Source organism: Biomphalaria glabrata, chromosome 1 (genome assembly GCF_947242115.1).
Source record: "Biomphalaria glabrata chromosome 1, xgBioGlab47.1, whole genome shotgun sequence".
In the NCBI taxonomy this organism is placed as follows: domain Eukaryota; kingdom Metazoa; phylum Mollusca; class Gastropoda; family Planorbidae; genus Biomphalaria; species Biomphalaria glabrata.
The window spans coordinates 41,264,148-41,289,778 of NC_074711.1; the positions used below are offsets into that span (position 1 = coordinate 41,264,148).

The window sequence follows — 25,631 nt, forward strand, 5'->3', positions numbered from 1 at the left end:
CAACCCCAAATTTAGACACACACACATACACAGACGCTGCCACACATATATGTATACACACCCACAATAACACGCCTCAAAAACACACTTACACACACACCCACAAAGTAGTCATATAATCCACACAGAAACCCACATACAGACACCCACACACAGAAACCCACATTTGTGAAATCACACTGTAATGATCTAATGTTTCTATTAAGTAGTAACTGAATAAGTGTCTGATCCAAACTTAATATTATGAATAACGTTGTTTTTTTCTACTCACGTGACGAGTAAAGGTTGTTTTTTTTTCACTATGTTTGTGTTTGTGGGATGAAAGTTGTGTTAAACTATATTTTGTCAAAGTGAAATGTGAGAAACTTTGTGAAAAGTGAATATTTGAAATGGTATGCCATCTTTGTGACTTATGTGTCAAGTATAAATTATTAATTTCTGTTTCAGAGTTTATTAGTGACGGTGTACCTGGGATTAGCTTGCAATGTCGCTAGTATAGCTCTTCTAATACCTGCTATAGGAATCTTTTTACTTTATAGGTGAGTGACTTCATTGATTTATATAGAAAGTTCAGATAGCAGATGAAGGTAGTTATTGTGTAGCCTAACATACAAACTAATAAAAAGTTTATCAAACATCTAAACATCCAAAGGGAGACGATAAAAAAGAAAGTTGTTTACTTCGAAAGACAGGGCTTAGGTTTACACATAAAGGATTATCACCTTCATTTGATGAGGTATGTCGCTAAATCGTAGGCTGTAAAACTTTATATAAGCATTAGGCATTATCTCTCTCTCAGCTGAAGGATCTTTTTGCAGAAGTTTATCATTTGTGCTAACAAAGTTCATGAACTCCGTGCACAATATTCTGGTCATACTGGACACTACTGGACAGTATATTTCCCTATTTGACCACACCACAATCTAATCTCACTGGAAGTGTATTTCTCAATTTGTCCAAACAAATAATTGTCTCACTGGACAGAGTGTTACTCACTTTGACCACATAATATTATTGTCTCACTAGACTGTCTAATTCTCTCTTTAACCACACAACCTGATGGTCTCACTGGACATTCTATTTCTCACTTTGATGACAACAAATTATTGTCTCACTGGAAAGTCTAATTCTCTCTTTGACCACACAAGATTCTGGGTGGACAGTTTATTTCTCACTTCTGAACGCTGGGCTTCCATCAGGGAAAACGCTATTTGAAGATTAGTATTACCAAACTGTAGGAGCTCTCAGGAATATGTTTCTTTTGGACAGCCTTGATTGAACGAACACTTGTCCATGAAGAACCTTGTCAAGGTCATCTTACAACTGTTTCTTAATTAATGCGTTTAAACAAGAAACTATGAAGGATTAAATTCGATTCGATTAATATGTCATTTCAGTAAACAAAGAAAAAAAAAGGATATTTCCACACTTTAGGTCATTGTCTGCTAACCCTAACCTACTTGCTTATGTTCTGCTAACCCTAACCTACTTGCTTACGTTCTGCTAACCCTAACCTACTTGCTTACGTTCTGCTAACCCTAACCTACTTGCTTAAGTTCTGCTAACCCTAACCTACTTGCTTACGTTCTGCTAACCCTAACCTACTTGCTTCTGTTCTGCTAACCCTAACCTACTTGCTTACGTTCTGCTAACCCTAACCTACTTGCTTACGTTCTGCTAACCCTAACCTACTTGCTTCTGTTCTGCTAACCCTAACCTACTTGCTTACGTTCTGCTAACCCTAACCTACTTGCTTCTGTTCTGCTAACCCTAACCTACTTGCTTCTGTTCTGCTAACCCTAACCTACTTGCTTACGTTCTGCTAACCCTAACCTACTTGCTTACGTTCTGCTAACCCTAACCTACTTGCTTCTGTTCTGCTAACCCTAACCTACTTGCTTACGTTCTGCTAACCCTAACCTACTTGCTTCTGTTCTGCTAACCCTAACCTACTTGCTTACGTTCTGCTAACCCTAACCTACTTGCTTACGTTCTGCTAACCCTAACCTACTTGCTTACGTTCTGCTAACCCTAACCTACTTGCTTACGTTCTGCTAACCCTAACCTACTTGCTTCTGTTCTGCTAACCCTAACCTACTTGCTTCTGTTCTGCTAACCCTAACCTACTTGCTTACGTTCTGCTAACCCTAACCTACTTGCTTCTGTTCTGCTAACCCTAACCTACTTGCTTACGTTCTGCTAACCCTAACCTACTTGCTTACGTTCTGCTAACCCTAACCTACTTGCTTACGTTCTGCTAACCCTAACCTACTTGCTTCTGTTCTGCTAACCCTAACCTACTTGCTTACGTTCTGCTAACCCTAACCTACTTGCTTCTGTTCTGCTAACCCTAACCTACTTGCTTACGTTCTGCTAACCCTAACCTACTTGCTTACGTTCTGCTAACCCTAACCTACTTGCTTACGTTCTGCTAACCCTAACCTACTTGCTTAAGTTCTGCTAACCTTAACCTACTTGCTTATGTTCTGCTAACCCTAACCTACTTAATATTGTGATTCGTTATTTGAAATTCGTATCTCTCAATTTGTATTCAATGAAACTTTTAAGTTTGGTAACACCTGGAACAAGATGGAAAGAATGGCCCAGGACAGGGGAGACAATGGAGATCCAATGATGCGGGCCCAGGACAGGGGACTATAGAGATCCATTGATGCGGGCCCAGGACAGGGGACTATGGAGATCCATTGATGCGGGCCCAGGATAGGGGACTATGGAGATCCAATGATGCGGGCCCAGGACAGGGGACTATGGAGATCTATTGATGCGGGCCCAGGACAGGGGACTATGGAGATCTATTGATGCGGGCCCAGGACAGGAGACTATGGAGATCTATTGATGCGGGCCCATACTCCAACAGGGGTGACGGGCTGTCAGTAAGCTTGCTTTGACGTCCACATGTTTACATACATCTGTTTCTGTATTTGAATGTAATTTATCTGGATCCAGTCTTCCAATATTCAAAGTAAAGTCTTCGTCTTTGACCAACACACTCTAACGTATTTCCAGTAGTTTCTCTACACATGGGCGGGACATCCGCATGCCAGACAATCTCCTTCCCAAACGACTTCCGAACGGTGAGCTATGTGCAGGAAGGCTCTCCCGGCTGGAAGGGTCAATACAAGTGCTATAAAGACACCCTTTAGGTATAGTATCCAGCTAGTGCTAAGATATAGTGTCCAGCAAATCTCCCTCACTTTAATAAATTTTCATTGCGCAAGCCACATCCTGAAAGCTGATGATTGGACCCTACAGGTATCTTAGAGTTCATAGCATATGAGAAATGTTCTCATCTTCGATCACGAAGGATGAGCTATATATTATCAAGCTAGTTCTAAGATATATTATCCAGTTAGTGCTAAGATACAGTATCCAGCCAACTAGTCCTATGATATAGTATCCAGCTAATGTTAAGATATAGTATCCAGCTGCGGTTAAAATAATTTCATCTTGAGATAAGCTGTATTATATAGCAATGGCAAAATGTTTTTATCATGTAAGAAAACTTCTTCAACTTTGCTGGACAGGTCACTTAGGAGACAGCACAGAATAAGACTTCACATCAACTTCTTTGCTGCCCTCTTCATGTCGGACCTTGTGGATATCCTGTGGGACGTATTGGTGACCCACGATAGACTGATGACCACAGACTCCAACTCTTCATGGCAGATACAATACGTGGTAAGTTGGGCAGACTCATGACTGGCACATATCAAATCGGATTAGTTTCGTTGCTTAGTACAACTGTTTTTGTTCCAATAACACTGAATCACTTTTTTGAGAGACAGTGTCCAACCAATGAAATTATGTTTCAATTGTGTTCCGATATTTTTATCTTCTTTTCTAAAAGATTGTTTGTTATATGTCATAAGCGGTTCCCAACCTTTTTGACCCTGGGGCCATAATCATTTCCGACTCCTTTGTTACGGGGTGGGGCCGGTTAGCACTGAGTCACGGGTGGGGGAAGGTTGTCGGGCCTTATTCTGGACATAACTGCATTGCATCGGTTACCTTGCTTTTTAGGAGACCCTTGGATATGTCCCCTAAAGTATACATTCGAAATGTGCTACTAAACATTAGCATTTGAGATTCCAATTCTTAAGATTTATAAGCAATAAATATACAATATACAATATACACCATATTTATTGACATTACAGTACCACTATATCTGAAAGTAAAAGAAATTATATGTATAAAGATTTTAGCTTGAAGATTAAGCGACTTTAGAAATTTATTAAAAATATCATATACCCTAGTGGCGTTTTAAAATTCGCAAACATCTGTATGACCCTGATTATACCTACGATTCTTTACTTCTCTCGAGAGTTATTACTAAAGTAGACATGACAATTAATTAATAAAAACTTCCAGTGGCTACTGTGATACACTACAATGAATTTTTTTTCGTAAAAAAATAACAATAAATGATTGAAAGGTTTGTTAGCAAGAAAAGAAAAACACTCGTAAGCTGCTATTTATTTCAAAAAATCAATAAATAATACTCCACTAGTGAAATGGAGATTTAAAGTCGATTACGTCAGGTTTACGAGTAACAAATTGATTTCTACAATCCATAGTCAAAGTCAAGAACTAAGTAGTTCCACCAATGGCGGTATACATATACATAACTGATTTTGGTGTTTCCTATGTGCGAAACAGAAGAAGTGTGCTAGAAATCACTGCGCGGTTCTTCTCAGATATAGGAATATTGATATGAACCTTCCGACATGAAAAATAAGAACAAAGAAGAAGAAGATAAGCTTTGTTCTTCAAAAAGTATTTTTGGTCATTCTTGTACATTCTAGATCCTCCGTTTTTAGCACTAAATAATTTCAATATAGCGAAATGTAACTATGAATGAATAGGACTTCAACTTATTTTACAAAGGAGAAACTAAGTAGCGGCAATAAAGGAGATTTGATATAAAGATCAACTTCTTCGCAATGAGATATTAAAATTATAGCCGTTTACCGTGAGAATCTCCAATGGATAACTAATTTTTTTCTATTCTTATATAATACAGACGTTACTTCAAAAAAGATGATTACGTCCTACGCGTCATGCATTTAGTCATGCATATTAACCAATGACTTAAATTCTGCCAAGTCACTGGTTTTCCTGGCTAGATCAGGCAACCCATTCCATGCCCTAATAGCACTAGGGAAGAAGGAGTATCTGTACAAATTTGTCCTAGCATATGGGACGAATACTTTGTAGAAAAGCTTTGAATACTTCAAGCAACTTTCTACACATCTTTCTTAACCAATGGCATCCTAGTTCATGATTTAGTAAAAAGTTAAGCTCATAAATTATAAATGTAATTAGCTGGATACATAAAATAAGTGAAAAAAAAATTTTAAAGAGAAAGAAAGAAAAGTGAACCAAAATGAACAAGGCAAAAAAAAAAAGATGTCGGATTGTTTAGTTTTCTAGTTACAGCAGGGTCTTGAAGGATTAGATAAACAAGGGCAGCTACTGGGGAATAGGTCGTCGCTCTATTTGATTGTAGCGTCTTTTTACGTTGGGTGAGCTCCCCTGTACTGCTGAGCGGCTGGCGTCTTTGTATATCAACAACAGAAGCATAAATAGGCCGATCTAGGAAACCAAAATGGCCGCTAACACATCCAGACACAGTAGACTCTAAATTTGGACTTTAGGGGGGAAACGTTCAGGCAATATTTAGACCCAGGTTCCGGATTTAGATTTTCTTTTTACTAGCACTTGTGTCAGAAATGTGAATAAACTTTTTTTTTTCAGATCTAAGGATAGCTTTTATTTCCAGCTTTGTTTGTCAGCAAAACTAGACAGACAGAAACTAGCCAATCGGATAGATAGATAGATTAATTGGATAGATTGGATAGATAGATAGATAGATAGATAGATAGATAGATAGATAGATAGATAGATAGATAGACCTGATCATATTCTAATGAAGAAGACCCTAGCTCTGTGCTACACATACACATCATGACCTAACTGTATCCTAGCTCTTTAGCCCCATACAGTTTTGCGTTCTTGGCTCAGACGTAAAAGTGTCATGGCCTTGGCTGAGCCAAGGGAAAGTAACTCAGATAAAACAAACAGCGGTCAGAAGTATATACTTGCGTTTCCTTTTTTGTCTCTGTTGTCATTGATTTAATAAAACAAATCTCAGACCATGCCACGCACAAATATTTACGGATTCTCAGTTTTAAATAAGTATCTATCTACATGTCTCTGACTGCTCTCCCAGGACGCTTGCAAGGTGTTGGCCTACTTGAAGATCTATTTCAGCTGCACTACGTATGTCTGGATGTTCTGTGAGGGCTTTTACCTGCACAGACTTATCAGCAATGCCTTCAAACCGCCAAAGTCTTTAATATTCCTCTACGCTATAGGTTGGGGTAAGTGGTTTTAGATATTCTCGTCTCTAGGAATCAGAAGTTTCTGTAATGGCACCATTGAGGCTTTATACTTTGAGACCAATAAAACCTTCAGAATATTATTTTAAAGTCGATAGAACATGTATTACAGAGTTTCAATAGCATCCCTTTACTGAACAGACATATTAAATTACGTAATAAGTCCAAAACAACAGCATTTTTAGCATTAACTGTTGGAATATGACCTTGTTGGATGTGACCAGAAAATGCAGACCACATTTTATCGAGAGACCAGTACAAGATACTAACCCAGAAACACCCGTATTGAATACAAAGCTATTTTGCGAGCTGTGTAATATTGAAATCACTGACAAGATTAGGGCTAATTAGCAGTTCCATTATCAATGATTACAATATTCAGTATTGAAGAGATAACATTGTCAACAACGCATAAGACACTAACATAAGTTTACGGTTTACACAACAGTTCACGTTAAAATTGTTCATAACCTGTCCAAACTTGACGACCACTGGGTTGTCCATTGTCCTGTGTTGTAGACGAACGAAGTTATTGGGATTCTTTCGGAAGGATCTTTTTTTTCCAGTAGAGGAGATTACATTGCCAACAACACATCAGACAAAAACGTTAGTTCCCGGTTTACACAACAAATAAGGTAAACATTGTTCAGAAACTGTCCAAACTTGACTATCACTAAGGTTGTCCATTGTACTCTATTCCAATAAATATTCCGTGGTAGAGATTTTTTTTTTGGTATCACAACAACAAATGTAAGAACTTTGTTCAGAATTGTTCATAGTTCTCGGTTTCTTTAGCTTGTCCCTTTTCCAGCCCTAGACATACAAGCCACATGGGCTTTCATCTCAAACGAAGTGCATGATCTTCGGAGTTTTGAAGTTAACTGTCTTTATTTACTGGTAAAGTCCAACAGTTCTAGGACATATACACACACAGAGGTAGTCGCATATATATATAGGAGCACCAGCTAGTGGCCAAAAAATATATCAGTCTTTCATGTTCATTACAAGGTCGAAGATTTAAAACATATTAATAGTCAATGATTTCCTCGGATCGTACATTTGTTTATTTTGCTATTAAATGAAATGTTACTAAAAAAGGATCGTGTAAGCAAAGTCATTCAACTCTATTTAGGTTGTAAAAATGTTTTAACTATTTATTCATTCTTTAATTTCAGGTTTCCCGTTAGCTTACAGCGGTCTTTATGGAATACTTCGTTTAATCTATGACAATGAAATGTAAGACAAAGTTTCATTTGTTATTCTTTTGTCTCTCCGTCTGTCTTTCAAGTTCAGAGCTCAAACAAAGTTTTAGCGCTTTTGATAATCTGATTTCACCTTCGTCTGTTTAGTGCTCCAAACAGACCTAGGGACTGCGGCTACGTCTTCTGAGAGTGAAACTTTTGATAAATTTGTTTATAGCATTGTTTCCCAAACTTTTCCTTTCACATAATACTTCACACATTCTGAGTATTTTGCGGAACACTTCGCTTATATTTAGATTACTTCACGAGGGGCCTACTAGTTAATTAGTCCAGTAGTTTGTGGAACACCTATTCAGGCCTCTCGGAACACAGTTTTGGAAACAATGGTTTAAAGTAACAAAAGAAACTGAAGAGACGTTTGGTCTATAATAAATTCACAATTCACATAAGAAATTATAAAAGATTTAAAGGAGTTTATGTTTCATTCGCGCCATTGTACCAGTTGAGATCTTTTGCAAAAGTAATGACTGACCATCAAGGGTCGCCTACAAGTTAGTGTGAGTGACACAAACTCCCGTTATCGTAAAAAAAAAATATTTTTTATTCTGTGATAAATGAAAATGATTGGATAGAAATTTGATAAATTAGATATTTCTAAATAATTCTACTGAATATGATGCTTTTTGTGGTGTGCCCCTTATGGTGTGTCTTATATGATTAGTCACTTGTAGTGTGTCATGTATGATTTGTCACTTCTGGTGTGTAACTTGTGGTGTTTCATGTATAATATGTTACTTATGGTGAATCACTTGTAGTATGTCATGTATGATGTGTCATTTGTGGTGTGTCAAGTATAATTTGTCACTTGTGGTGTGTTTCTTGTGGTGTGTCATGAATTGTGTGTCCCTTGTGGTGTGTCATGTATGGTGTGTCACTTGTGGTGTGTCCCTTGTAGTGTGTCATGTATGATGTGTCCCTTGTGGTGTGTCATGTATGGTGTATCACTTCTGGTGTGTCATGTATGATGTGTCACTTCTGGTGTGTCATGTATGATGTGTCACTTCTGGTGTGTCATGTATGATGTGTCACTTCTGGTGTGTCATGTATAATGTGTCACTTGTGGTGTGTCATGTATGATGTGTCACTTGTGGTGTGTCATGTATGATGTGTCACTTCTGGTGTGTCATGTATAATGTGTCACTTGTGGTGTGCCATGTATGGTGTGTTACTTGTGGTGTGTCATGTATGATGTGTCACTTGTGGTGTGTCATGTATGATGTGTCACTTGCGGAATTTCACAACAAGGGATGACAGTAGGCAGGCTTCGATCTATGAAAGGACCTGTGTGACGACAAGCGCAAGCCACAGGACCATCCACAGGACCATCCACAGGACCAGCCACATGACCAGCCACAGGACCAGCCACAGGACCAGCCACAGGACCAGCCACATGACCAGCCACATGACCAGCCACAGGACCAGCCACAGGACCAGCCACAGGACCAGCCACATGACCAGCCACAGGACCAGCCATAGGACCAGCCACAGGACCAGCCAGGCTGAACATAAGTTTTAAAAGTAGAATTTGTATTTGCATGGCGTTTTTACCGAACATAGCTAGACTATATACATAGATTATGTATTAACTATAGAAGGACTTAAAACCAAACTAGAATTTTTAAAAAAGTAATCAATTATATCGATAGAATAACGAGAACTGATAGTAAAGTGACTACGTCCAATATTAAAGATTCGAAGAGACTTTGTTTTTGTTTAGGAACGTGGTGAAACATGTGGTTGGTCTAAACAAGATAAATTGTCTGATACAAGCAACCCTTGTACGTCACTCACTGGAAGGACTACCAACATGAATACGTACAATAAGTAAAGAAATGTTCTTATGCAAAATTTAACCAACTACCAAATTGAACATTACTTGAAACTAATAATAAACCAATCAAATGCTAGGCATTTATACCATGTATATGATGACAAGGGGACAAAAGCCAACTCGTTAAAACATACAATGAAGTTTAACAGAATGAAAAGTCGCTACTTGATGCTAGAGATTCATTGGATAATTCTGGATTTATTCATTCGCTGATCGCTCATAAATCCATGAAAATTGAGACCGAAAAAAAAGGAAATTGAACTATAATCAATGTCCTATTCATCAGAATTGCGCCCGATAAGCTAAAACCCATTAATCGGATATCAGACCAAAAAGAAAAAACTCAGAAAACCCAGCAGACTTATCAGAGCATCGCTGATTTCTGTTTTATCAAGCGCTATCCCATGCAAATACAAAGACTAATCTCAATGATTACATCTGCCATTACCCGCTTCCTGTCATTGGAGTCCAACTGTATTTACTAAGCACCCAGTGGCTCACCCACTGTTTAATTTGACTTCCGTTCTCATGTCCTGGTATTATCAGCCCACTCCTAATGTGTGCTCATCCATTCCCCAAAACACAAACATATCCCACGACAACAGTGGCCCCGATCTGTTTGACGTGCTGCAACAGAAGCAGCTCCTCCCCCCGTGGCATAAACTCCGATCAAGTTCCGAGCTCGTTATAGACATTCTCGTAATGCATTGGTTTTGATTGTTGCGTGTTGGAGCAGAAGAATCCTAGCTGGCCACCTAACTTTCTCTTAAAGAAGAAGATATTTTAATAGAAATGAAATATACTTTTTAAAGTGTGACGATTGAAATAAAAACCCATTTTATAGTTTCAACGTGTTTATCATAAGGTAGAATATAATTTTAGGGCATAGTTGTGCAACATCTTAATTTGTATGAAGTCTAGTTTCTTTTTTTGTCTTTGGCCCTTTCTCCTGTCTCTCTCTCTTTCTCCCCCCTCTCTCTCTCTCCCTCTCTCTTCCTTTCTCTCTCTCCCTCTCTCTCTCTCTCTCACTTTCTCTCCCTCTCTCTCTCTCTCTCTCACTTTCTCTCCCTCTCTCTCTCCCTCTCGTTCTCTCTCAAGCACTTATCCCCTTGTTCACATACACACAATTTCACTTTTCTCACATTGTATTTTCTTCTCTGGATCTCTCTCTCTCTGACAAATAAACCTTACATTATCTATCTATCTATCTATCTATCTATCTATCTATCTATCTATCTATCTATCTATCTATCTATCTATCTATCTATCTATCTATCTATCTATCTATTTATCTATCTGTCTGTCTGTCTGTCTGCCTGTCTTTCTGCCTGCCTGCCTGTCTGTTTAGCAATCTATATCTGTTAATACCTCTCTCTCTCTCTCTCTCTCTCTCTCTCTCTCTCTCTATATATATATATATATATATATATATATATATATATATATATATATATATTTATATATATATATATATTTATATATATATATATATATATATGAAGTAGAATGTAAGGAGTATTTATGTATGTACTTTCATGTCCTTTATAGAAATTGAAACCGTTTGACAAAAATGTAATGAAACTTTGCTGGGACGTTCCTTAATTAATAGCGGTGATCTTAGGATATGTAAAGTTGCTCTACAACAAGAGAATTTACTAGATTTAGGTCACTGAGGCTACCTTGATATATAACAAAACAAAAAACATAACAAAAAAAACAACCCTGGCAAGTATTTATATTTATGAGCTAGATAATTTAGTTCTTTCCTTTCTGTAGTTGTTTTAAACAGATACACCAATAGCTGGCCAAAATAGGCCAAAAAAAATGAAAAGAAAAAAAATAGGAATGAGTGATTTGATTTGTTAAAAACTAGTCTTTAAGAAAGAACAAACCAGGCCACTAGGCTTATTCCACGTCTGAAAGATGTAGTTAGAATGTTTATAAAAACTGGAGGCCGACAACCAAATAGTTTTCATTTCATGTCTTCCACAGATGCTGGGTCAAGAGCTCCGGTGAACTGCAGTGGATCATTTTTGCTCCCAATTTGTGTTGTTTAGTTGTAAGTTTTTGTTGATTCCCAAGCGAAACTTAGTCTTAGCGGTTTACTGATAGTCTTAGCGGTTTACTGATAGTGTTAGTGGTCTACTGATAGTGTTAGTGGTCTACTGATAGTGTTAGTGGTCTACTGATAGTGTTAGCGGTCTACTGATAGTGTTAGTGGTCTATTGATAGTGTTAGTGGTCTACTGATAGTTTTAGTGGTCTACTGATAGTGTTAGTGGTCTACTGATAGTGTTAGCGGTCTACTGATAGTGTTAGTGGTCTATTGATAGTGTTAGTGGTCTATTAATAGTGTTATTGGTCTACTGATAGTGTTAGCGGTATACTGATAGTGTTAGTGGTCTACTGATAGTGTTAGCGGTTTACTGATAGTGGTATACTGATAGTGTTAGTGGTCTACTGATAGTGTTAGCGGTTTACTGATAGTGGTATACTGATAGTGTTAGTGGTCTACTGATAGTGTTAGCGGTTTACTGATAGTGGTATACTGATAGTGTTAGTGGTCTACTGATAGTGTTAGTGGTCTACTGATAGTGTTAGTGGTCTACTGATAGTGTTAACGGTTTACTGATAGTGTTAGCGGTATACTGATAGTGTTAGTGGTCTATTGATCGTGTTAGTGGTCCATTGATAGTGTTAGTGGTCCACTGATAGTGTTAGCGGTTTACTGATAGTGTTAGTGGTATACTGATAGCGTTAGCGGTTTACTGATAGTGTTAGTGGTCTACTGATAGTGTTAGTGGTCTACTGATAGTGCTAGTGGTCTATTGATATTGTTAGTGGTCTACTGGTAGTGTTAGTATTTTGTTAACTGAATTTTTAAGCTCTACGAGTTGAATGGTACAAAACAAATGAGTTTCTCAGAACAATGAGAATTTTGTTATTAAAAACCTGACGTACGGGTTTTGTTTTCAAAAAGTTACGAATTATAAGCACAAACTACGTGCTATAGACTCCAGTCACAAACTACGTGCTATAGACTCCAGTCACAAACTACGTGCTATAGACTTCAGTCACAAACTACGTGCTATAGACTCCAGTCACAAACTACGTGCTATAGACTCCAGTCACAAACTACATGCTATAGACTCCAGTCACAAACTACGTGCTATAGACTCCAGTCACAAACTACGTGCTATAGACTTCAGTCACAAACTACGTGCTATAGACTTCAGTCACAAACTACGTGCTATAGACTCCAGTCACAAACTACGTGCTATAGACTTCAGTCACAAACTACGTGCTATAGACTCCAGTCACAAACTACGTGCTACAGACTCCAGTTACAAACTACGTGCTATAGACTGCAGTCACAAACTACGTGCTATAGACTCCAGTCACAACACAATTGGCTGAGTTGAACTTAGAGTTGGTGTAGTTAATAGGGCAATGTAACCCAACATAATGACATTCAAAACACTATTATGATCATGTCCCAGAAGAGATTACATGAGAATGAAAGATAAATCAGTTAGGGTTTTAAGAGCGACCTTCACATTCAACTTGTCAAATGTCATGTTCAACTTGAACAATGGAACAGCAAAAGTAAATAATAACAGATCAATATTCGGACCATGCAAAATGACCATCCAATGCTGAAGATCATACGCTTCAGAAAAAATATTGTTAAACGGAAGTTGCTCCGGTGACGTGAAACTGACCACTGGTTTTGTACTTAATTAAAATTATCTAAGTAAGACTATGTATAGGGTGAATATTTTAAGTAAACAAAAATGCACCATTACCAATAGCCATTTCTTGGTATATAGGAGGTAACAGTACTCGGTATATAGGAGGTAACAGTACTCGGTATATAGGAGGTAACAGTACTGGTATATAGGAGGTAACAGTACTCGGTATATAGGAGGTAACAGTACTCGGTATATAGGAGGTAACAGTACTCGGTATATAGGAGGTAACAGTACTCGGTATATAGGAGGTAACAGTACTGGTATATAGGAGGTAACAGTACTCGGTATATAGGAGGTAATAGTACTGATTTACATTATCTTTGTTATCAGTGCATTCAAAAAAATAATGTATTAAAGCATGTAATACTTGTTGAACTGAATAGCTTCCAAAAACATGTGACTAGATTAAGCGTGCACTCGTGTCAAATAAATCTACTTTTATAGAATTATGGAGTGTGCATTATGTCTAGTTTTAATATATATTCTGATATGAGCTACATTGTCTCCTCGGCAGGTCAACTTGTTTTTCTTATGCAACATTCTGCGCATCCTCTTGACGCAGCTTCAGTCTCATCCCAATGAGCCGAGCAACTTCAGGTAAATCACTTCTGGCATGTTGGGCGAGCTTGGGTAAACAAAAATATGCTTCTATGACAACACGACCGTGCAGATTCAGAAACTCGTTAATTCCGCAGTTCGTGCCCTTGCCCCCTTGCCAGGACTTTTAATTCGCCAAGTTTAATTTATTCATTTCTCTTATTAAAATGTGCTTCTTGCTGCAATTAAATATTTATGTACTCAAATATTCATAATTCACCATTTCGTTTCACTAGTTTTTTTTTCCTTCTATCACTTATCTCTTTCTCTCTCTGTCTCCTTTTTTGTCTCTCTCCTTCTCTCTCTCTCTCTCTCTCGTTCTGGTCTCTCTATTTCTTTGTCTCTCTCTCTCTCTCTCTCTTCTTCTTTTAGCCTCTCTCGTTCTTTCTCTCTCTCTCTCTCTCTCTCTCGCTCTTTCTCTCTGTCCCTCTCTTTTATGTCTCTCTCTTTCTCTCACTCTTAATTTAATGAATTCCTTGTTATCAGAATATGTTCTTAAGTTTCGCATCGTTTGCTTCGTAGACCAGGTCCAAGCAATGAAAAGGAACACCCTTATAGATTTACGGCATAAAACATTCAAAAACTTTGGGTTGTTTTTTAACCATCTTCGCGGCCAATTGTCAACCACAAAGTCTTGAAATAGTTTTTAGTTAATTTGAACCAAAAATTTTGTTAATGCAATTTCTGGCAGCCTAAACTTTATTACATCAACTGTTACTTTGTAAAAAAAACTTGTGAATCTTTTACAAACAAAACAAATGAGAAAGAACACGTAATTACACAGAAACATGGGAAAACAGAAACAAATGAAAAAAAGATACACAAACACACGAAAGTACACAGGAAACGGAAGTACACAGACACTCGTAAGTACACGGACACACGAAAGTACACGGACACACGAAAGTACATGGACACACGAAAGTACACGGACACACGAAAGTACATGGACACACGAAAGTACACGAAAACACGGGAAGTACATGGACTCTCGGATGTACACAGACCCAAGGAAGTGTATGGACACGCGAAAGTACTCAGACACACGGAAGTACACAGACACACGGAAGTACACAGACACACGGAAGTACACAGACACACACGGAAGTACACAGACACACGGAAGTACACAGACACACGGAAGTACACAGACACACGGAAGTACACAGACACACGGAAGTACACAGACACACGGAAGCGTACAGACTGAAGTAGAGACATATCTCTCCTCTCTAGACAATCTCTTGTATGGACGTTGCCTTAGACTCAAATGTAAACAAAAAGTACAAAAAGATTTAGATGAAAGTGAGCGCCTTCTTTCTCTGTACATAGAGCAGGAAGACCAAAGAATGTTTCAAACATCTGGCTAGTATAAGGAACGTCTGCCAGAACACCCGAGGCCTAATTTTGAAATGGTCTGCACTAATATATGTATATATATATGTGTATGTTATGATACGAAAAATGTACTCAAATGTTCCATTTAGTTCACAAATCGTAGTACCTAATATTTTTTTTAACCAATGTTCTTAATAAATATTCTTCATGAATCTCTTACAGGAGGGCTCTTAAAGCGACCTTTGTTCTAATTCCCTTGTTTGGCGTCCAGTTATTCGTCTCAATCTACAGGTTGCCGGCAGGAAGCTCAGGTGGACCTGAGTATGAAAAGTTTTCTGTCTGTGTCCTAAACTCTCAGGTGAGCCCACATAGTGATAAGAAACAGACAGACAGAGAAAGACAGACAGACAGAATCAGAAAGACAGACACATCGACTGAAAGACCAACACACACATAGACAGACAGATAGACAGACAGATAGATAGATAGATAGATAGATAGATAGATAGATAGATAGATAGATAGATAGATAGATAGATAGATAGATAGATAGTTTCTTTCACATCGATATAGACACATTCCAAAGTCTGCTCAACTTACCAACCCCAACCAATCTAAGGTCTTATATTGAACTCTCTTCTCCCAAACTTTATCTTCTACCTTAGCTGGTTGCTACGTGTAAACATAGCAACACAAAATTTTGGAGTTCAAAGGGAAGATAACCCGGATACAGGGAACAGAAAAAAAAACATTGCCTAAACATATTATGTTAACAAATGTTGTCAAACTAAAATCTCGTGTTTAAGAGTTTAACTTATGTTTATTTTATCTAATTGCATTATCTATGATATACTATCCCTTAGTTTTCTCCCTTTCCCCATCAGATATGTTTATTATTTGTCTTGTAGCGAGAACTATGATGACTCATGGAAACGTGTGTTTTTCTTTTAAATCAAGATTTTAACACTTGATTGTAAATTGTCGGTGTTTTCTCTCTCAGCAATACACTCTGGAATAGAAATAGCTTCAGAAGATGTAAGAGGCGATAATGTTTCATTTTATCTATACATATGTATCTACAAATCTTTTAAAGAGTTTAATGTCATCCTGACATTTAGAAAGCAGGAGTGGAGGTTCAGTGGTAAAACTCTTGATTTCCAAACCGACTGATTCCAAGTTCCAATCCTGGTGAAGACTGGGACCCCCACTGAGTCCTCCCGATTCTAATGGGTACCAGACATATTTTGTGGAATAAAAATCTGTTTTTCGTTGTGCTGGCCACATGACACCCTCGTTAACTGTTGGCCATAGTAACAGATGAACTTAATATTATATTCTCCAGTAGATCGAAAAGTCTGCGAGGGTAGCCTTTACTCTTGACCTAGGTGTAGTTTATAGTTTATAGGATTGGTCGGTAGTTGGGTGTTCTCCTCCGTATATCAGTAGGTCAGTACGTCAAAAGTTCGAATCTTGACCTTTTGTTTATATTCTTGCGGGAGGTTGGTACAAAACATATTATAGTATTCTTTAGTAAAAATATAGTTCCATGATTTCGTGTATCACTGCGCAAAGAAAGGAAATATTTGACTTGTTTTCTGTGAAAGTATAATTAGCAAAGAAAGGAAATATTTGACTTGATTCTGCGAAAGTATAATTAGCAAAGGAAGGAAATATGTGACTTGATTCTGTGAAAGTATAATTAGTCCTGTTTTTTTTCCCTCTTGTTAGTTTACATAGTTGTGTTGCGGAGGTCGAATTGATACAAACACTGCAAACAAGAATAGAAATCCTTGATCTTTTCAATCTTTTGTAGTCTCAGTGAAAGATGAAACCACTGCCTCGTTTTGATGGTCAACATGGCGAAAGCATGCTTTAAGATAAAAACGACGACCATCCAAATAGACGGGACGGGTCCACTGCTAACCCCATTTCACACCACTTCACTGTGCAGTCCACAGATGTCTAATTGTGTGTTTCTTGTCTGTCTTTTATTTTCAGGGTTTCTTTGTGGCTCTGATCTTCTGCTTTTTCAACGGGGAGGTAAGAGAGGAAAGTACGAAATACAATGTAATCATCTTTTGGTTCGTTTTCTTGCTAGACAACACACACACACACAAAATCGCATGAAAGTTTTTAAATTTCCTAGTCAGGTGCTCCTTCTCTTACCCTTGAGGTGTCATGAGAACTCGTAAAGTCGAAACATAGCCAGTTTAGAAGTGAGCATGTCGTATCAACTGAACTAGTGTATTAGACGCTTCATAGTTTTACCTTGTCAGTGGGTTCATATAAAGCGAAGTTACAATAAGCCTAGAAGATGTGTTTCAATAGAGTGACTTTATGAATTCTGTCAAGCATTTGTAAGTAAATGAAACCATAAATATATCAGTAATGTAATTACTGTCATTAATCAAACATAACTAACAATAAAACTACACTTCAATATCTAAATATTAATTTGGTTGCTTCAATCTTACTGTTCAAAAAGGTATATCATTATATTTTTGTTGCATCAATGTATAAAATAAAAGACAGATTGTTATTATTTACTCGAAGGATAATATTAGCATTGCCAAATAACCGAATATAACTGGAATGATGCAAATCAAACAAATTCTAAAAAAAATATTTTAATATTAAGGCATTTCGGTTTCCTAACCAAATCCAAAGGTAGGACAAGGACTACCTGGCAAGTCCAACCAAGCTTTTTGAAAATGGCCAGAAATGTTTTTCTCTGATTTCCTGCATGGCATGAGACTTGTTTCTACAGTTGAAGATTTTAAAAAAAAAAGATTTTTAAGATATAGTCAAGTGCAGACTCACAGACATTCATTGTATACAAGTGTTTACATTAAAAGCATGACTTTCTGACCTTCTAAAATTAAAGATTAATCTTATTTACAAGTGTTGATAGCTTTCTAAGTTAAAAAAAAACAACCTTTATTTACATTAAAAAATTAGTACAACTATGTTAGACAATCTACATGTAAGTGAATGTAACCTTCCTTTAAATGTATTATTTCTTTACAAACAAAAACGTTTCTAAAAGTTGTCAGTCTTTGCTTAAGAGTTTGAATAAACCAAACAAGATACGAAACAAATCAGATATGTTCCCCATGCTCAGTGAGAAGTCTCATTTAAGTTTGGCTGAATTGAAGAAAACATTTTCATTTATATTTGTTCTCTATTTCTTTTTATATATGGCTTCTTCTGTCTCGTAAGACAACGAATGCGCCAGATGACTCATTTGCTTTGGTTTCGTCTGGAGTGACTGATCAGGTCAATTCTGGAGCGGCAGAGTTTGCCACAGTTCGTGCATGTATATGCTTCTGTCCTAGGGCTAGCTGAAACGGCAGCTTTCTTTTTCGCTCTCTTGACTGATACAGCTTCATTTCAATTTGTTCTCTATTGCTGACTCTATGAATAAAGACTGCTTCTAAGTCACTGGAGTCACAGACAAACGTGTCATGGTAGCTTTTGTGGTAAAGCGCTTGGCTTCCTAAACAAAGGCTCGTGAGTTCCAATCTTGTAAAGAGCTCTCTTAACGGTACTGGGTACCGAGATAAGCTTGGGAAATAAATGTGGTACGTCATTGTGCTGGCCTCATAACGCCAACCGTCGGCCATAAAAACAGATGTCATTTACATCTTCTGCCCCGATAGATCGCAAAGCCTGAAAGGAGAACTTGTGCTGAATTAGTTCTCTACAGTTTACTTTGTAACTAATGACCATGCTTTGAAGTCATTGGACATATTTGTTAAAAATATATATTCATCTCATTAATAACAACGTAATAGAGACAGAGTTTAGTGTCCAATGTCAAGTTTCATCAAAGTTCAAGGACACATACATGCACACGTCTGGCCATGTCTCAATAGCGTGCTTCCTCTCGGTCTGTACCTTATGTCTCGCTAAACTTTCTGTTCGCTAATGTTCCCATCAACTCACTTCAACAAGGGAATAACTCTGAGAATTTCAAAGAAATGAACAGGACGCATTCTCAAGGGACTCGCTCATCACGAAGCTTGTGTTGGACTTGCACTTTTGGACTATTAAAGATGTTAGGGCCTGGAAAGCTGAATGAGAGAGTGCATTTCTGTATAATTTTCAAAGTGACAGTAATGAAAATTCTTTTAGTTATGGACTTAATTTTTTTGTTTTTACCGTTGCTAAGCTGGCATAAAGTAAAAATATCTTGTGCAAAATCTTTTTAAACACTGTAATTTAGCCAATGAATTCTTTACTATAATAAAACTTAAAATAATGTATTTTAAAAAGCAAAAGAAGATCATTACATAGTTGTAATGTCACAGCTATTGCCATCAATACTACAATTACTTTTTTTGATTCCGTGTTTGACATTTCCTGACTGCATATTGTCAGTCTAACAGTCTTTATTTGTAATTTATTTGTTGATAATAAATAGTACGCATCCTTATATATATAAAAGAAATTAAAGCATATCAAATAGATTCTATAGAGTAAAAAACATTTATTTCTATGTTAATGTGGAAGAGGTGGAAAGCTTCACCTATCTTGGCAGTATCCTAGACCACCATGGAGAAACAGATGCAGATGTCAGAACTCGAATTGGTAAACCTCGAGCAGCCTGCCATCAGCTGAAGAACACTTGGCTATCCAAGGAAATAAGCACCACCACCAAGATCAGGCTCTTTAACACCATTGTTAAAAGGCAATACTACTTTATGGAGCAGAAGCCTGGAGAACCACCATCACCAACATGGAAAAAAAAATCCAAGTATTCATCAATACCTGCCTGATTCGCTGGCCAGACAAGATCTCGAATAAGGAAATGTGGCAAAGAACAAAGCAGCAGCCCATTGAAGTAGGTATCCTTTAGAGACGCTGGAGATGGATAGGTCACACCCTTCGCAAGCCTGCATCCAACATAACAAGGAAAGAGGAAGAGGGGGCGGCCCAGGAATACATGGCGCCGCGATTTGGAAGCAGATGCCAAGCAGATGGGCAAGACATGGGGACAGTTGAAGACACTTGCCCAGAACCGAGATGCCTTGAGAAGGCTGGTTGGTGGCCTATGCCCCAGAAGGGACCACAGGCAGAGATGACAAATATGATGAAGTTAATGTGGCGTATATGCAGGTATATATAGCTGCAGTTGATGTAATGTTGGCACTTCTACATACATTTTCTGAAATACTATATACATATTTATTCCATGTTATAAATGATGTTTGAAATACCAACTGATTACCATAATACAGTCAGCACGTTTGGGGAGCGTGGTGGCCAAATAACAGCGCCTGGCTTCCAAACCGAAGTGTCTCGGGTTCAAATCTCAGTGAACACTAGGATTTTGAATTTTAGGAGTTTCAGGACGCCGCTGAGTCCACCCAGATCTAATGGGTACTAGAAATTAGTTGGGAAAAAGTATAGACAGTTGGTCGTTGTGCAGGCCACATGACACCCTCGTTAAAAGTTGGTCATAGAAACAGATAACCTTTACATCATCATCCCTATAGGTTGAAAGGCCATTGTAAAGAAATACAAATGTATTTGAAATAAGTGGGCCAGTTAAAAAAAATACTATGTTTAATGTAATATATTAATATATTGTAATTCATTCTATTCAGGTGAATGATAAAGATAGAAGTAGAAACTTCTTATGTACACTATTTACAATTCACCGAATTGAGGATAACTTTTAGAAGCTGGACGTAATTGTACACTTCAAGAAACAAATAAAATATATAAGCAAAATGTAAACATTCTTTATATTTAGAAAAAAAAAAAAAACTTTTCTAAGGGAAAGAACTCCACATTTACAGCAATGTATCTCAATACTGTAGCATTTTTGCCTTTTTCGAAATCAAGCTAAATTATTTAATTACCATTATTCAATTATTAATTTGTTGTTGTTGTTTTTTTTTTGTCTTTTTTTAAATTAATTCCTTTTTTTTTTTTGTTATAATAATTATGCAAAGTTTCAGCTTGATCCGAGAATAGGAATTGGTGTAAATAACATATTCAAAATGTATAGCAGACAGACAGACAGAGTGAGCTGCTGTAAGCTTTATAAATAGTGCGAAGCAACTACTTCAAGTAAGAAATATTTATTTCAAGTCTGTGCCGTTTCACTCTTTGGGTCTCTCCCTCTCTCTCTCTCCCTCCACTGTCTGATGACCAGGTAAAAAAAATGTATTTGAAATGCAGTACCACCGCACAGTCGCACTCACTCACGCACATCCCTTTGTGGAACTTGCTATAAACACCAGCTAGTAGTCACCACAGTGTCGCACAGTAGCTCGTAATAGCCTTGATCTTATTACAGCCGCGCTCACTGAATATAGTCCTTGTACACCTGTTATCACATCACAGTACTTTTGTTTTATTTTGTATGTTCACATTCACTCTGTAAGCACAATGTGTGCATAAGTCTCGTGTTAATATTTTGTTTTGTTTTATATAGTGTGAGAGCATAAAGGTGTACGGGTATGTTTGAGTGTGTTGGTGTGTGTGAGTAGTTATACTAATAAAGCTTTAGTCGTACTATCAATAGATAGCCAAGAAGCAATCATCTCTGCCCGCAAAGAAAAAAAGAGCGGAACTGGAACAAGCAAAATATAAACAAGCCTTAACAAGCGAATAGAAAACAAATCCTTTTTTAAAAATAAAATCAAAGCTTATTTAAGGGAAAGAACTCCGCCCTTACAACTATATCTCACAATGATGTAAAAGTAATTTCCCCTATTCGATATCCAACAAAATAATTAATTACCAATAATTAATTTATTGTTAATTTCAAATTGATTTATGTTTTGTTAAGTGTGCAACGTTTTAGCTTAGTCCGAGAATTGAAGTAGAAGAAATCACGTGTTTAATTATCTAAGGGGACGAAACCGTACATATTTTGCCATATCTGTGAATACAGAAGGATTATTTTCCTTTGTAGGTATCAAACAAAATAATTAATTACAAGTAATTAATTGATTAGTTAATTTTTTAAATCGGTTTAGGTTTTGTCTATGCCAATAAATATTTTTTCAAAGTTCCAACTTAATCCGACAATGGGTGTGGGGGAAATAACGTATACAGACTTTTTACCAGACAGACAAACAAACAGACAGAGTGAGTTGATACTTACTTTGTAGAAATTCTATTAAAACAAAACAAAAATTATCTAAAGTGAAAAATCCTTTTTATAACAAACAAAATAATTAGTTACCAATAATTTCTTGACAAATTGGTTATTTTTTGTTTAATTGATTCATGTTCTGCTATGTACAATTAATAATTGTGGAAAGTTTCAACTTGAGCCTAGATTGGGTGTGGGAGAAAAAACGTATTTAAAATTTGTACCAGACTGTCATAGAGTGAATTGATATGAGCTTCGAAAAAGCTGAGATCCTCCAACGCACAGCCAGATTCTACTTTAGCATGAAAAATTTGGGGATGAAAATGTTTCAAATACTTTATAGCCACAACAAGCATTGCAGTACAAGATAGCCATTGTTGATTGGTCGTTGGGTTGTAGCTCCTATCTGCGTGTACAACTAGACTGTTTCAAGCTTTTTAATATTCTTACTGAAATAAACTTGAAATAAACTTGAACAAACTTCTTTCTCAAAACAAAAACTAAAAATTATTTTGCCAGATAAAACACGAATATTCTTAATGGATTATCGTTCGTTTCTGTTTAAAATTTACCGAAAAGAATCAGCTAAAACAGTTCGCCTCTATCAGAGATTTTCAGCTATGGTGTAAAATTATAAAAAGTTATTTTTTGTTTTCATTTGTTTTCTTTTGGTGTATCATTGTTATCATTGAATGACGATCAGCCTTGCCTTTTTAAGAGCTAAATTGTGGGATTTAAGGGCAGTTTCTAAGCTGTTACATTTGTATATTTATTTATTTGTTTGTTATTTTTTAATTGGTAACATTGAAGTTGAATTTAGTGTCCTGGATATTGTATACTTTATTTTGAAGACTTTCCACTGCCTCCACCACGTATTCCATCTCTAATAGCTGCACATTAAAGGGAGACTACTTCAGTGAGTGAAAATATCTCTCACCAAGACTCCTGAATAGACCATCAGTGCTACTAGACGCAATCAATACAGAAACCACTTGGTCGTGACTTTTCAGGATTAGAAAGTTCGGTGAAGGAATCTTCAGTATAACTTAAGATGTCATGGAGAGATGTCATGGAGAGATGCCATCCCGTCAGAATGGCTCCTGTCACCATCTTACAAGGTGTTTGATTACCCGGAAGTAATATTTCAATCTTCTTGACACGAGTGTAAGTGATTCTTTGTATTGGCAGACAAGATGACACTTAGGAAGAATCACACGACACTTGGAATGGAATAGCGGAACAAAAGCGGGAAAAATAAAAGGGGGGGGGGAGGGGTAATCACTTTGGAGTAATGGCGAAATACAAAGTCTGGTAGTGAATACCATTTATGGAGTTTAACACCTGGTCAAATTTGAGAACTTTAAATCAAATAAGTCACTTCAGTCCTTAGACCTATGATCAGTCGGACAAATTCTTCAATATGTATACTACGAAAACATACTGAAAAGTTTTTGTTTTATTTCTACGTTGAATGAATTATATATATAGTAGTAAATTATTTAATACATATTATATAATAAATGTCACTCATGTTTACCGACTATAGACAAAAAAGTGTGCATCGAAATATTTGTATACTATGTTTAATAACTATTTCTAAGAAAGAAAATGCGCTATACTATCTTTTGCAGTGTATGTTTGCAGTACATAGATCATATGTAAATTACAGTAACACTAGTATGTGTACAATATGTTTGATGTTTGAGTATAGGCTATGTAAGAAAATGTTATATTTCTCCTAGACTATGTGTGTGAGTTGGTTTCATTAAGTGCTTCTTAAATGTTGTAATAACACATTAGTTCATTTTTTCATTCACGCTTGGAACACTGCAAGCTCTTGGTACTGGGCAAACTGCACGCGCTTGTTGCTGGGCACACTGCAGGAGCTTGGTACTGGGCACATTGCACGCGCTTGTTGCTGGGCACACTGCAGGAGCTTGGTACTGGGCACATTGCACGCGCTTGGTACTGGGCACATTGCACGCGCTTGGTACTGGGCACACTGCACGCGCTTGGTACTGGGCAAACTGCACGCGCTTGGTACTGGGCACATTGCACGCGCTTGGTACTGGGCACATTGCACGCGCTAACGTTCACTTTTGCTTTATTTATGTCAGTGCTGCTACTAGCCTGCTACTCTATATCACAGCCTCAATTATACTTTGTACATTGGAGCTTGCATTGACTAGTACACAACATTAAGTGATCTTCACTCTTCAATGTCTTGAACATTTAGTACATTCAAGCCGAAATGTCTGTTTGTAAGCTTTATTTAACATATATATATATATATTCTTTTTGGCGATATATATTGTTTTTCAAATCATACATTTTCGATACACAGTTTTCTACATTAATCTACTTTCAAACCATCACATGTTTCATTTTTAGATGTACAATTTCATTGAACTGAATGTTTTTTTTTTTTTTTCGCTATTTTATGGAAAACCAACTAAGAGTGTTCATTATAATACAAATTAGAACTTGTATTTGTAATCTTGAACAAAAATGCTCATGAAATTAATCATACTTTTTGATTTGTAATGCATGTGAATGAGATATACTACAACTCAGCGGAATGTGACACATTTAATAATCATTAGACCTAGTTGTATTTGAATTATTTCTTTTTCAATCTGTCTTTAAGACTGACTAGCTAAATAAAATATTTGTTTTGGCCAGACCCAAAAGTTGAGCTTATTTTCGTTACAGCCAAAATATATAAAAAAAAAGGCCAAAGGTTTCGGTATTTTGGCGAAGTGACTTTAGTTCTTTGACCTAATCGCGTGGTGCTGATCAATCATGTCCGTTAGATTGAATATCCTTCGCGTACTTTAGATGAAGTCCGATTGGTAACAAAGCAGGAATAATTAGTCCTCCCGTAGTGCTCTGGCAAGAAACTGGGCGGTACGGCGTAATGCCTCATAGCTTCCATACAAGTCGAGGGACTGCTCACCCTTAGCTCTCGGAGCTGGGGACACTGTTTCCACGCTCTCTCCAGAGTGACGTCATCGGGAGTCATAGTTCGGACGGAACCCTTCGAGTACCAGATGTCGATACAGATAGCGGTGACCTAGAAAACTTTTACATAAAGATGGATGAAGATTTCTACAAACAATGTTTACACAGGCAACTTCTTCCTGTAAGCCACCTACTTTGTGACGTGTGATCAGGCAATAAATATCTTTCAGAAAGTCGCATATTCCCAATCACTGAAGCCAAATAAGACGCTCAGGTCTGCCTTAGTATTCAATAAGTCGACGTAGAAATATATACAACTCGTACTTATAGGAAATGTCACAAAAGCTAATTCTGTTGT

At 37.1% G+C, this 25,631-nt stretch overlaps 1 protein-coding gene across 3 annotated transcripts in view; it reads left to right on the top strand.

The window, feature by feature from the left end:
* The window catches only part of LOC106062095 (calcitonin gene-related peptide type 1 receptor-like), a 176,958-nt gene that overhangs the window by 141,285 nt on the left and 10,042 nt on the right, over window positions 1-25,631 (top strand). For 2 of the 3 annotated variants that reach the window (XM_056036950.1, XM_056036957.1), the window contains exons 6-13: window positions 448-539; window positions 3,546-3,699; window positions 6,254-6,404; window positions 7,598-7,658; window positions 11,508-11,574; window positions 13,781-13,863; window positions 15,424-15,559; window positions 17,200-17,268. In XM_056036950.1, coding sequence (XP_055892925.1) covers window positions 448-539; window positions 3,546-3,699; window positions 6,254-6,404; window positions 7,598-7,658; window positions 11,508-11,574; window positions 13,781-13,863; window positions 15,424-15,559; window positions 17,200-17,268 — 813 coding nt within the window. The remainder of the gene's footprint in view (window positions 1-447; window positions 540-3,545; window positions 3,700-6,253; window positions 6,405-7,597; window positions 7,659-11,507; window positions 11,575-13,780; window positions 13,864-15,423; window positions 15,560-17,199; window positions 17,269-25,631) is intronic. The other variant, XM_056036962.1, reaches the window with a different exon arrangement.